Source organism: Epinephelus moara, chromosome 14 (assembly GCF_006386435.1).
Source record: "Epinephelus moara isolate mb chromosome 14, YSFRI_EMoa_1.0, whole genome shotgun sequence".
NCBI lineage: Eukaryota > Metazoa > Chordata > Actinopteri > Perciformes > Serranidae > Epinephelus > Epinephelus moara.
In genome coordinates this window covers 26,957,122-26,972,445 of record NC_065519.1, presented here as the reverse complement: position 1 = coordinate 26,972,445, position 15,324 = coordinate 26,957,122, and the positions used below count along the sequence as shown (strand labels likewise).

Below are 15,324 nucleotides of genomic sequence, written 5' to 3'. Positions count from 1 at the left end.
CTACTATAACACTCTGCTGTTTCCTCCTCCTTCTTCCTTCCTTCCGCTGTCTTCGTTGGTTCATTTATACACGCGAAACGCGTTCTCTGGCTGGCTGGATTGTCCGCTCGGTCTGCCATACATACATGGTGGCGCAAGATGGCGACCTCTCTAAAGCAAGGCCTTTGCTATATATATATATAAAAGCGTAATTATAAGGCTACAAAAACCAAATGAATTTTATTTTATAGTGATTATACACTTGTATAAACATATTAATGGGTAGAATATTCAGATTCAGATTCAGATTGACAATAAACCATGCCAAATATTACACACTGGCCCTTTCACTGTAGTGGAAAGCTCCAGTGACATCATTCTGCATAATACTCAGCCTTGTGCTTTTGTTTGGGAAAGTACCTTCAAAGAAATATTTCTTCAAAGCAATTTGGTAATGGGATGTTACACAAATGGGCTTTTGCTTTTCAGACTACTGCAGCTTTGGGATAGTTTGTCATGTGCTGTCCAGCATTTATTTGTATTGAAATGAAAACTTTAGGAGTTGTTTGTGTCAGGGGCTAAGTATACTGGTGAGCCCATTAACATCTCTCCCACTGTGGTTGTGATTGACTATAAATGGCTATAGCCTCCACGTGGGTTGTGTTCACATTCACAGAAGGAATGCCAACATATTGAGCCCAGTGTAGGAGTGTCACTGCAGAAAGAAGCCATCTGCAGTGTGCTGGGCTTCACATTGGTCTTTGTAGAGTTTTTTAAATTGTATGTCAGTGCAACCGCGCTGGTGTACTGTCCTAAATGTGTGGGCTCTGTGGAAAAAAAATGGAACCACCTGGGTTGGCAGCCAGTCGCTCAGATAAGCTTATCTGGCAATAGAGTAGTCAGTATAGCCCCATTGTGAGAGCTGAAAGGACTGTTTTACAGAACTTGAGGTTAGTTATCCTGTAACCTCTGTTCTCTGATAATATGAATGGGGTGTCTACCTGAAGAACCTACCTTGCATTAACTGAAAAAGAAGTCGGCTTATCTTGAATGATGAGCGACCCTGCTTCAATCACTTTTTTTATGTGAGGCAAGGGGCTTTGCCTTGATGGCTTGCTTAGTAAAGAGGATAATGCTGAGAGAGCAATCCCCATAGGGAGACACCTAACTTGTGTTATCAGAGAACAGGGGTTACAGGATAAATAACCTTGTGTTTTCTCTTTGAGCTTACCGGAAAAAGAAAAACAAAGAAACTGACCCAGACGCATAACTTTTGCTACATTTTCGTGTAGTGTCCACAATGCTCGGACATACATAAACTCCTAAAACAGAGACCTCTGAAAATGCTGCTGACCCCAATTTGGTTTGAAAACTCCAGTTTTGCGTTTTAGTTTGGACAGGTGGAGACTTTTGAAAACAATGACAACGCAGACTTCCAGACTTCAATTCCCACTTTGATCAGGTCTTATAAGTCATGACATGTAAAGCCAAAACATCATAGCTAAATACCTTTTGTGATTTCATCACTCTCTTTTGGGTACTCCTTGCCCACTGCCGTGCCTTCCAGCAGTATTGGATAATGCTCCTAGTACTGCTCTAATATTTCACCATATTTGCTTTGCAATGACTCCCAATCTGTTTTCTTGACCACCTTAAACTCCTGCTGCTTTCAGTAACAGTTCCACCTCACTGTTTGTTGAAGCAAACAATATTTGGTCTTACTTTTCACCTTTGCTGTTTTTCTCTGTATTATTTTCTGTAGCTGCATTCACACCGGCACATGTATGCACAGTGTACATGGATGGTCATATAATGTGCGTAATTAGGCATCTTATCATGGACAGAAATTATTTATGAAACAAAGCTAAAACGAGCATACAGAGATCATTTTCATTTTTAAAACACTGTCTTAAAATGAAAAAGTTTTTAGTCTGGATGTAGCCTATACCAGCTTCAGCATGTGTGATCCCAAAATGTACCACATAAAGTTCGTAACAGAGGGATGTATTCATAAGATCTAATGAATTTATAGCTGCACCACACAACACACATCCACACACTTATGTGAAGCCAGCTGGCCAGTGTAACGCAAAATCAAACGGAATGTGACATTTGTTTACTTTGTTGTATCAGTGTTGCCTGCCCACACACCGTTAGGCCAATGTGAAGGCTCCTGCTCCTCCAGATGGCCAGACTGCTGCTGACTCTTGAGGTTCTTCTGTCTTAAAGGCACAATTAAATGTTTTGTTTTTCTAAACCTCAGACACTTTTCAAAGTCATTACTGAATCTTGAAAAAACTGGTGAGTGATGTCCAAGTGCAGACAGGCTGTTACTGAAGCAACCTGCCAGTCACAGTGAACAGCGGGATGCTAGATCCTGTTCGATTAGCTTATTTGGACTCGTCTGCTTCACTGCTCCTCTAGTTTTGATTGGTTTCCTGGGACCCTGTGAGCATTATTATGTCTGCGTAGTTACTGATGCACTGATTTTATTTTATTGGCCCTGCAGATTGGGTTCATTTCATTAAGAACTAGTCTAATTCCCAAAGATATATCAGTGCTTCCTCTTCACCTTTGCCCATTGTAATGTGCTCCACTCAGACAGTTTATTCATGATGTAATGTTCAACAGTAGACGCCAAAGATCTCATCTCATTACAGGACTTTCTCAAGCAACGAACACCGGACCTGATAGAACACTGACTCAAGACATTAGCACAATCTATTAGCAAAACCTACAGTGCTGTAGACAGGAGCTCACAAAATGGAAATGAGGGTTTTTACTGTAGACCTGTCATTCTTTTGATGTACTGCCATCATGTACATCTAACTAAGACATCTAAGTAATCTGTTCCCATCAGTCTTGGCATAGCCTTCACTGTTCCTTTCTTAATTTCTCATATAAATTCTTTCAAAGCTTCTGATCTAAGCCCTTAAAGCCAGCCAATATAATATCAGTTTGACCTCCATTAATTTGTCGCAGAATTTTATTCAGTCTTGATTTAAAACTCAGATTAAAGTTTAGCATTCCAATCTTGTGACTTGCTTTTAGGATTAGGGGCTCTATATGAGGTATCTCAAAACTTCAGATGGAAATATGTAGTCATTAATGTTAGATTCTTTCTGTACTGTGAAGGTCTCGTTTCGTCAATAGCAACATGACAAATTGGGTTGAGTGCTGAGTTCTTTATACACTCTCCACAGCTTTTTTCCTTATCTTCCTCTCACTCTCTCAAGACAGATTACTGTATACAATGCCTATAAATACAATTACCTTTCCACAGAGTTTTCAAGTTTTATTGTTGCATATAAATGAGTCAGAGTAGATTTAATGTTACATATGTTTCACATCTGGACACTATAGAGAGACATAATATGTGCCAGTGCATGTACAAGTGTTCACAAATGCCACCAATGAGTGTACCTGTGCTTTGATCATAAGTTTTATGACAGATAACCTGGTCAATTCACACAGGTTGATATAGTTTAGTGGCAAGGCATTGACTTGCCTAATGTTAAAAAGGTTAGTGGTTTAGTGAGTGAAATCCAGATCATCATACAGCCCATGTGCATGAACCAAACAGCAACCTTTGGGGCTGAAAAATAAAGCCAACGAGGAAGCACCAAAGACTGCAGTACCTCAAATGGCCAGTTGAGGCTGGCTTGAAAAGTGAGCCAATCCCTATAGAATCCCATGTAAAAAGCCCAACTTTGAAGCAGGGATAAGCATGTTTACAGCCTGGTGCAAATGGTTTTGGTTTCCATAGCTAATTTCCCACATTTATGACTACTGTACTGTTTAAATTTTATTAAGGCTTAAAGTTACACATGATTAAGGGTAGGGCATGTTGAATGACAGGCTGGCTGTGAGGCGTCACCACAGCCTGTGAGTCAGATCCACCCCTCGCTCCTCCACAGCTAAAGCCTGACATCCAAATATGAGCCCCCCTGGCTCCAAAAAAAAAAAAGCTGGCAATGGCTTAAATGCCAAATTTGAGGCTTAAAACCAAAAGTCCCCAAACCAATTAGTGACGGTGGCTACATTCATTATTTATACACAGTCCATGGCAAAAACACCAGTTGTCGTGTAGTTACAGCAGTAACACAATGGGCGGCTGTAGCTCCAGTCTGCATGTCAGGAGTCCTATAGGCAAGATACTGAACCCCAGATCGTTGTGCAAATGTGCTTGTGAATGATTGCATTAGATTAGATCCTGATGAGCAGATTAGCACTTTGCATGGTGGCCTCTGCTCTGCCATATGTGAATGGGGTGAATGTGGCATATAGTGCAAAGCCCTTTGAGTGGTCTGAAGACTTAAAAGGCACTATATTAATGCAGGTCCATCAAACACACTGTTAACATTAGGCCTTTAAATATATACGTGCCACTGTGAAGATGTGTTCAAAAAGCTACCTTGAATTACATGTCTCACATTTACTGCAAGAGGCAAATTTCCCGAGTTGGTATAATGGACCGTTTATATCACCCACTTGGTCTGAGTTCATGCTGAACGTGGCTTGCAGTTCTTGTGTGTACGTTTTAAGGGCATGTGAAATTGACACACTGACATGAATCCCTGGTGGACTCTTTTTTTTCATCTGGGTTTGTTTATTTGGTTTGGGTTGCTTTCATCCTCTGTAATTTGCTCTTGGCAGATTGTTCATTTTTCAGTCACAGAATAATTTGCTTAGCTCAGAAATGCAAGATAGTTGTATTTCAGGTGTGACTCATGTGAATGTACAAAGGCTAATGCTTGCCTTGAGTGCAGTCCCAAGTTTTAGTCTGCAGAATCATGTAAAAGCCTCACGACTGCTGTTTACTAAACCAATCTTCCCCAGTTTAGAGTGTTCACAAAAAGCCATGATGAAATTGTTTTGTCATTCATTGTCTGTGAGGCATATGTTTGATGGGACCAAACTATGTGCTTTACTGAGAACATGGTGTATTGTGACTTTTCCCTATAACAAATATTTAAAAAAAAAAAATGAAACAGTTTGGGCCAGTGTAAGAAAAAGATCTTTAAAGCTTATTTAATCCATTTTGGCTGAACAAATACTGAATTCTGCCAAAAACATGTCCCCAATACAAGTCAACGCAGCTTACCTCATCTACCCTATCATTCCAGCTGCATTATGGTGGAACAGATTTTGCTCCCAACAGATAGCATTCAAATGTGTCCTGTTTAGTTTGGGGAAGTGGCACTCATTCAGCCGGGCCATGTCAGAATCTAATCTGCACTTCTCTTGACATATTGGCTTACGTCTTTTGTGCATTATACCATTTGACAGTCAAAATCAATGTGGCTTAAGTAGAGATCCTGATCCAGCAGCAATCATGGCAGCACCAGCAGCACCCACCTCCTAAGTCCTTAACCCCTGCTGCCTCAATGCAGACCCAGGCGTACACAGCATCATTTTCAATCAATTTCATCTTTCCCCTATGAAAAAATCCACTTCGATTTAAAACAGGCTGCATGATCGAAACCTATGGCGATGTCTCTTAGGGGGTAGAAATTCCATTACCATGTAAAGCAGTTTCCATTTTGATCCTCCCCTTTCTTTAGTTTTACTGCAAATGCAGTCAACAGGTCACTTGGACTTGGGGTATGATTGAAAACCTTTTCCATTTCATGCACAACCCGAGCCTGAGGAAGTGAGTTTAATGGCTTTGTCGATATCATACATTGTATTTTGTTCATACCATACACATAGGGTTAAGTATTTATCATAGCATCGCCAGATTGTGTTGTGTGTAGTGCGGTTGCCAAAAGAAAATGTCAGCATTGTACATTTCTGTAAGCCATGGTTACATTTTTACGTGTCATATGTGTCATATCAATGTTTCTTAGGTTACATAGTTCAGATTACATGTATATGATCTGAGGTTCTCATCAGGGGGGAAGGGGATGGTGAGTATAGTTGATGGATGGCTTAAGGAAGATGGCGTGACAAAACATGCACTTAAAGTCAAAACATGATCTTTTCCTAACCCTAACCAAATGGTATTTTGTGCCTAAACCTAACCACAAGATTGAAACATATCCTCTACATTTGAAATGCACAAATGTAACATATCTGTGGTTTGCAGAAATGAGCAATGCTAACATTTATTCTGGTGATTGGGTTGGTTTTGTGGAAGAATGGCTGGGACATTGTAGATTTTACATTTCCTAGACTGTTTGTTGTACTTTCCTCAGCTCTGTGACCCCTATGTGTCTATTTGCAGTATTTGATCATTTTTGGCACATTCAGGCAGCCATATCTCAAACTAATTAGCTTTGGCATTTTACAAATTTGTTTTGATTTTGACTAATTGCTGACAGAATCTCACATTTGCAATTCCATCTCCTCATGTTTGATATCTCTGTGGTATCATCTATAGCTGCTTGGGTATTATTGTGATCACACAGTCTTCAGGGTGAACCTCAAAGACAAATGTTTTAAGTGATGTGAAACTCAATCAAGTTACAATGAGATGAATTGAAGAGACACAATGTCAACTTAGTAAACATAAGCAATTTCAGCAAAACACATTCAGAATCGCTGTAACCTTTAGCCGACTGTGGCCTGCTGTGCTGACTGCAGAACTGGCTCCATTACACAGTGTGCCACAGCGCCCCCTTAAGGCTGAATTCAACTCACATCTTCTGTTCCCATGTTTATTTCTTCATATTCATCTCCTGATTCAATTTGCCATCTGTAATTGTTTACGGACTTCCAAACAGTGGCGAAAAACTAACCAACCAAAACAACATGTGATGGAAATCACTGAAGCAAAGCCAGTAAACACACAATGAAGACATTTATGTGATTGCCTCAGCATTGTTTTTAGTTCTTTGATAATTTTCCATACAAACAAAAAAAATTATATTTTGGAAGGGAGTGATTTTTTGTTGTTGTTGTTGCAAGGGCCCTGCACAACTCTACAGGTGCCAGAGAGATGTCGATCAAACAGTCTACATACCAACAAAAACCTGGAAAGAGTTCTAATCAGCCCAATGAAGTGTAATCACCAGAGTCTGTGTACCATAGTTGTGCAGAGCCTTCAAACTAATCTCAGGTGATATGTCAAACCTTTACTCTGAAATCTAAAATTGATCTTCTTCTAAATCACAAAATCAAAGAAAACAAAGACCCAGTTTCTATCTTAAAGGGAAACACCACTTAAATTGTGAATTCCAATATGTTATTTCCGTGACCTAGAAAAGTTTGATAGTATTTGTGAACATGAGTGACTCTCTCGAAGCCAGAAACCAGAGCAGTCTCAAACTTGTGATGTCATCAGTTTAAAGTCTGGAGCTGCTCCATAGACAGTGAATGGGAGACTGATTTTGTGGGCCCACATAATGTTTCTTTTTTATTTATACCCAAATGAGCTTTATTCTACTGAATTGTTCTCAGCTGTGAAACAGAAAATGTACCATATACTCAGAGCATTCTCCTGGGTGCTCAGTGTCAACTAGAACATCTTTCCATGGTTATTGTCTATGGAGCAGCTCCAGACTTTATGCTTGATGACATCACAAATTTGAATTTAAGTCATAGATTTATAATAATAACTAGAATGCTAACTAGATCCCAAAATGGCGCCTATGGAGCTGCTCAACTGGCGCATATGCCAAAAAAAGTGTGAAGCTTCCAGGTTTACTTCTGCACACTAATGTTTCTCCCAGTAGCTCCGCCCACAAGGCCCCACTTGGCTTATAGACTTTACATTTTGATGACATCACATTTTTTTACAATACCATTTGCAAGCTCCAGGAAAGTTTAGCAAATATAAAACCACCATTAATGAAAACATTGTAATATAAAGAGTCATAATTGACCTTGTTTACAGTTCGAGATGTCCTGTCAACAGTTTAACAGACGTCTCTTTTATAATGGTGGCCAATGGGAAGAAAGCTTAGTGGGCGATGGGATTTTCACTGGGAAAAAATTGGCTGCAAGGCTCAGCAGTTTTCCTGGGGGCTTGGTTTAGGCACTCAATATTTTGGATTTGGGAGAAAGTTGTAAATGTGTATTAATATTTTTTGACTGTCTTAGACTTTTGGAATAACGTGTATGAATTTTGAAAATTGACATAGTTCCCCTTTAACCTCATATCCCTTCTTAACCTGCTAAAACTATTATTTTAGGCCCTGGTAACACCCTAACACTGAAAATCATACAGTAAGTTCACAAGGTAACAGTAACACTGCTGCTGTAGGACGAATAATTTATTCCAGGAAAAATAGTCTCTCTTTTTTTGGTCAGTTCAGGTGATTATTTTCTGAATGAGTGCAATATGTGCTTACCAGCACAAGCGAGTCAGAGAAATATAGCAGTCACCTATGAATCATTTTCAAAAGGTTTTTATATAGTTTGATTCACACACATCATTTCATTTCTACACTTATGAGGACCTTTAATCAATTCAGTTCCTCTCTTGAAGGCCTTTTCACACCAGGGACGAAACGAATAAACAAAAGCTCATTCCTAACCTCATTCTTTATTCTAACCCGAGGACGTGAGGAAAAGAAAGCTTGCAAGATGGCGCCTGTTAAAGCACAAGAATAAACAAACACACACATAAGGCAGGTATAAAGTTCTGTCTGCACTAGCCTCACTCTGACAATATATCCAACCTGGACCCACAGCATTAGGGGGCCACGTCGGAAAGAATATGCAACACACTTCCTCATGCATTGTTTGCCCTGATGGATGAGACTCAAAGCTAATGCAAACCAGAACCCACAAGACAAATAAGCCTTAATGTGGTTAGGACATAAGCACCCTACATCCTCACTAACACACACACCAAATGAAAATTAAAAGAGCTACATTAGCCAGAGCAGAGCACTAAGGGAGCATAAATGAATAGCATTATGAAATGAGAATTGTCAATTGGCAGCAAAGATTAGTTGGCCTGAGCTGTTGTTGTTTTGTTTTTCGATGTTGGGAAAAAAAAAAACATTGCCATCATGGGAGGAGAAGCTTTCGCCAAACAGCAGTCTGAACAAAGGTCAGGTGATTTTAAACAACCAACCAGCCGTTAGGACACAAAGGACCATAATGAGAATTATTAGCATCCGCATTCGGATTAGTCATGAATATCTAATCCCCGTATGAGTCTTTATCATTCATTTTCTTTTTATTTATTTATATTTAGAACCGCTGTGCCTTGCATGGTATACTACTAATTAGGTTTAAATGTTTGAGTGATGTGCTCTGGCAGCTCTGCTCTGATCCGCTGCTCAGTTAATCAGTGCTGTGAGCTCCAGCGCAGATATAGCGTGATAAGACATGAAAATAATTCAGTAGTCCAGGAGAGTTGTGTTCAGTTTTACACTCTGAGTAGACAGAGATCAGGTTTACATTGATCGCTTTAGATTGGACGCCATATACAGCGCTGCCCATTTTATTATCAGTACATGAAGCGTATTTGATGCCAAGCACGAGTTCCTTTGTTTACATTGTTCCATCTCTAAAATCATAGACTTTGCTAATCCCCTTTGTGTTTCATATTTCGATATAGAGCACTTTCATCCCTGTTTATCTAGGTTTAAGAGTACGTGGTGTTGCAATGCATATGCTTAAATTATTTATGCACGAGGAGACAAACATTCCAGTGCAATTACAGACCCATTATCATCATGCTGAGTACTCATTCAACACAAAGGCCATGTCTAAATCTGCCCCTCAGCCTGCCGGCAGTGAATCCAGCAAGACCATATGTATATGACTCAGTCGGCAAATCATTTCAAGGTTATCAAGGAGACAGTGGCAGCCCTTATCTGGGGCTTCATTTCCTTTCTATTATAGGATATGGCAGGGAGCAGGTCTCACACCGCAAAGCTGTTCTCTAACAGTGTACTGTGGTGCTTTAACATCACTTCCCATCTGGTCCACACCTCCCCTCCACTCTGAGCAGTGTCTGGGTGGAGAGACGGAGAGAGGGAGCGAGGAGGGTTTAGTGAAAAGGGACTGGAAAGAGGTGAGAGCGGCGAAGGGAGGGGGGAGCAGAGGAAAGCCAGTGCAACATTAAAAGATAGGGAAAAAAAACATAAGAAGGGGAGCTGGCAAAGGTAGTAATGCAAAGCCTGTTGAGTCAGAGCACAGACATTGGGGAAATCAGAAAAGCTCAGAGTCTGTTTGTGTAGTGGGCTGTTGTGTGTGTGTGCATGTGTGCATTTATGTTTGCTGTACTTTTACGGGCACAATTCTACCCAAACAAAGTAAAAAAAATGTACCCCAAAATAAACATGGTGCTGCAGTGTTTCCCATTTCCCAACACACTTGTCATAATCGAAGGCAGAGACCTTTGAGATTTATAACGATGTCACCAAGGGTCTGTGGCTGGTTAAAAACTTTTGAAATAATTATTTCACTTTGAGGAGAGAAAAAAAGTGTCTTGGAAAAGAAAACACTTTTGGATAATAAATGCAATTGTGAATACAGTGTTCCTTACATTCCAGTAATAGGGAATATATCCAGTTTATACAGGTGACATGCATTTTCAGAACATTCTGTATTACAGCATGGCTACAGAAAATCTGGCTGGCAAAAAGTCTGAAAAAATTAAAAATCTGGAGGGGCTGAAACCAGCACTAAGCGTTACAGATCGTCCTTTGTCCCGTCTGCTATCACTTATCTAAACCAGTGGTGACCACTGATATCCATGATTTACCCCTGGCAGTGTGTGACACTAGATACTGTGCGTTATGTATTGTGTTGTGTATTTTGTTGTACTCATGACTTCTACCTGTATCTCAAATTGCCCCTCAGGGACATTAAAGTTCACCTTACTTTACCTTACCTTACCTCACTACACCTCACCTCACCTCACCTCACCTCACCTCGCCTCACCTTACCTTACCTAACTGAGGACTTTTGACTTCATTTATAACATAGAAAGATCCAGTGTATTCCAGTGAGTATGTTTCATATCAGTCCAGTTGTGCACAATGATTTATATTGTAGAAATGTGTGCATTTTTTTATTTATATATACATTTATATTCATAATATTATATTATAGTAGTTAAAGATATACTGTGCAGGATTTTCCTAATAGGAACACAAGTAATCCCTCTCAGTCCTCACTTATGACCCACTAGAACTGTTTTGTAGCGATTTTTGTGCTGCAGAGACTCTGCCCTCTGCCTGTATTTTTTTATTTTCTGTGTTTGGGTTGTTTTTGGGTGTGTACCCCAACAGCGATCAGTTGAGGTCAGGGCTTTACAAAAAGAAAATGACCAGGCATCCAGGAGAGACACCCTAAAAGCAAATCTAGCAAAGTGAAATGCCAATCACGAGTGAATCTGGGGTTGGTTTTACATTTGCTTTCACTGCCGAGCATGTTTACAAACAGTAACTGACAATCCTGCATAGTATACCTTTAAAGTCAAGGTGGTAAAGTAGGAAGACAGCGTCTGCTTAACTAGAGTGGGAGAGTCGAGATGTAAAAGTATGTGTTTTGCTGTTCAAAGTGTGTGTTCTGTTTTATGTCTGCGGCGTTGATGTGACATGTCTGTGCAAACTGTTAATAAAAAAACGGTGCTGTAAAAGCATGATGGCATGTATAGCAGCAAAACAGTGGCAAATCTAAAATGGCAGAACACAGTTGTGCAATGTGAAATGATGCATGTGTTGCTGTGATGACACAAGCATTAAAGCACACCATATGTCATAGTGTGTGTGTTTATACTGTAATCAGTAGGTATTGTTGCCGTTTTCTGGTGGTGTTTATACGGCATTAGGGAAGTAGGTATTTAGAGTGCGTTCACTATATGTGGTGCCACAACTGTGTTTAAAAATGAAGGGATGGGCAGGAGACAGGGGGAGGGGAGAGAGGGAAAGAGAGAGGGAGAGGGAGAGATTGTTGATGAGCTTGGAGCCAAAGAGAAATCAGCACAATTTGCTTAATAAAATTAGAGACAGTTAAACTACATGAAGCCAGCTGCTGGTTGAGGGAGCACAGCATTCACCGCAGGACTGCAGCCTGCTCACACACAAGAACTTGACCTGAGTGTGTTGTTGTCTCCTGACCACACACCTGCTGCAATAGCAGCTTTGAATTGCACTCTGACTGCACAGCAGCCGCAAGCTCTCAAGTGAGGCAACACCACACACCTGAGCACCTCTACATTTCCACTAGACCCAGGCAGGCTGGGCTGAGCTCAAAGGAGGGCCATGCACCAACAGACAAAGGAAGAAGGGGATCCTTCCAAAGTGGAAGGGAGTGAGGAAGCCCCCATGTCAGCTTCCGCTGAAGCCTTGGACAGTCCCTCCTCTGAGACTTTTGGAGCTCATTCGGAGCAGGCCCGAGCTACTCTAACCCCCAGCCCCCGCAGTGGGTGTGGGTTTTTCTGTCAGCCGTGGTGTCTGCTCCTCACACTGACCCTACTCCTGCTTTCTCTCCTTGGCAGCTGGGCAGTGGTCCACCTCACCCTGGGGACCCACGGAAGATCACCATTTCGGGTCTCGGCCAGCTATGATCAGCGGATTCCACAGGATGACATGGCCACCATTGAGCCCCACTTCACCACTAACTGCACCATGGGTAAGTTGGCTCAACTTTGTCATACGTTCCAGAAATGATAGTAAGGCAATGGTGACGCTGCTCTGTTTTTTGTATACCGTATACTTATGTGTGAGCAGTTTATGATTTTATTGAATGTAACATTTTGCAGGAATCCTAAAAAGTAGCTTGAGTCACATAAGACTATAAATAAGTGTTTTATTAAGTGATTATTAAGTGAGTAATTTTATCTGTTTCATATCATTTTATATTGAATGTCAGTCAGTTTACAATTTGTATTTGTCGTCTAGTTTTTATGGACATGTTGTTTTTTTCACTTTTGCATTTCAAAGACAATACTATCTATCAGTAAATCAGTAAAATAATCTTTACATCAAGCCACAATGAAAAATATTGGTCAACTCAAAAGATCAAATGTGAAGTGGTCCAAGCAAGCCAATGCATTAGGTCACCCGTCTTTTGCTTGCAGTTGTTTCCCTTTGTGTTTCCTGTCACACTTGTAATATGTATGCAGACTAAATGTGTCTCACATGTCTGCAGAGTGACTGAGTTCCCAAAGCAGCTCAAACACGTCAAACTGAAAATTGCACAGCTACATTCTGTGATTTTTTTAACTTCATTACACCATGTTGTGCAATGAAATGCGTAGACTGCTAGAGTGAAATAATATCCTTCTCTGTCAACCTCGAAAGCTCCTGAAATTGGATTAATATAACTGATTCAATTTCCTCTGAGCTCGATGCAGAAGCACAACAACCCCTGCTTAAACATTTCAAGTGTGCGTTACTGATGAAATATAGATACAATCCTTGTTTCCTCTGACAGATATTTTGTAGGCAAATGTCATACCAAGCTGGAGCTGTTTTAATAGAATGGATTGTTGTTCTGTATGTGTATGAAAATATCCAGATTTATTTGATATAGTATATCATTATTTTTCAAGCAGCTCCATGGTGAAATTGTCAGGATTTTCTGAATGAGTGAGTGGAGTTTAAAGATGCTCCATTTCAGGCTTGTGTAAGAAAAGTTACCCAACTTGTTTACCAGACCATGTTGGAGTCTGCTGAACTCACATAAAAAGGAATTAAAAAGTAAAGGATGAGTGAGAGAAGCACTCCTCCAGTAGCAGACTAAATTAAATCTGAAAATTGGCAGCAGCACTCAAAAGAGATCCCTACATTGATATAATGTAGCTTATGCAACACTATCCTTACAAACCTACATTTCGTCTGAAACCAGATTTGCAATAATCAGTGGCAGAAGTACTCAGATCTTTTACTTACGTAAAAGCAGCAATACCACTGTCTAAAAATATTCTGTTACAATTACAAGTCCTGCATTACTGCACTGTCAAACTCTAGAGAGGTAAAAGTATAGAGTAGCATAAAATGAGAATACTTAAGTTAAGTACAAATACCTCATAAATGTATTTAAGTACAGTACCTGAGTAAATGTGCTTAGTTGCATTCTACCACTGGCAGTACTGTATTTGTAAATGCGTTTTGGCAAAGTACTTCCCTCTTCATTCACATGAGCACTTCACATTTTAGCAAACATCTTTAGTTAATATGTTGATTAGCTCAGTGGTTCTCAACCCGGGGTCTAGGGACCCCCAGGGGTCCTTAAGGGAGTTCCAGAGGTCCCCAGAAAAGTGAGGAGTAGTTTGTTTTCACGATTTAATTCACTGCAGAAGTGAGACCAATTGGAGTAGGATTCATGAGAGTGAATATTCTAATCATAGGTTTCACTTCCACCATGGTTATCTCCTAAACTGTAATTAAGAACTACAGAATTGTGGTCTTAATCAAACATGTAACAACCAAAATGTTTTCAAATGGAGGTCCTTGAGGCAAAATCTTATCAAATAGGGGTCCTTGACCTGATGTGTTTTGATTGAGGGGTCCTTACCATGAAAAAAGGTTGAGAACCAGTGGATTTGACAGTGTAAAATGTTAAAGAGGCTTCTTAGTTTGCAGTTTATTTGTGATTTTTAGTTCCTCAAATAATACACAGATATTGTGCTGTGCTTTGTAGCATCTGCATTACAGGGAAAGTGTTAAATTAACTATAAATCCTCTCTTTGACATTGGAAAGAACCCCAGTCTCACTGCAAACTGAATGATATCAAAACAAAAACCAGGGGTACCAGATTTGTAGATTTATGGAGATTAGAAGTGAAATCCACACCTTCTGTCAGTGTAAAATGTGGCCTTCATTTGGGTCTTATTATTATTATTATTCATTCATTCATTTCCTATAAACTGTTCTGGTCAACTAACACAAAACATGAAACCACCAGAAAAGGTTGGCTTAGTGTATTTTTTATTGGACAGTGACACAGAGAGTGCTACTAGACACCTGGTAGTAATTGTTCCCCGACCTGTCATCTATCATCATCCTCAGTTACTGTGATTTCTGTCCAGATATTCTAGCCGGATCACAATGACAAAAGACTGACAGGTGGACCAGTGCTGTGCACAATATCCATTCTGTATAGGGCCGTAACGGTACATGTATTTGTGTCGAACCGTTCGGTACGCGACTTTCGGTTCGGCACGACCCTGTACCGAATTATTGGGCGCAGGATATTATTTAAGCAATATCACACGAGAGGGCCTCGTGCCTACGACTGAATCACAGCCGTGACGATATCACAGTAAAACATCACGAGCTCGAGTGTGATATTGCTTTTATACAACAGTTCAACAGTTAAATAAGCAAGGCTGATTAAGAAATGTTGAAAAATGAGGACAAAATAGATAATTTAAGCATTTTATTTGTCTTCCGCCAACAAAAATAGTTCCCTCAGGACTCCGCTGTCACCGT

At 40.2% G+C, this 15,324-nt stretch overlaps 1 protein-coding gene across 1 annotated transcript in view; it reads left to right on the top strand.

Moving 5' to 3' along the window:
* The window catches only part of alk (ALK receptor tyrosine kinase), a 491,937-nt gene that overhangs the window by 378,882 nt on the left and 97,731 nt on the right, over window positions 1-15,324 (top strand). Inside the window, exon 5 of the mRNA XM_050061749.1 lies at window positions 12,386-12,519. Coding sequence (XP_049917706.1) covers window positions 12,386-12,519 — 134 coding nt within the window. The remainder of the gene's footprint in view (window positions 1-12,385; window positions 12,520-15,324) is intronic.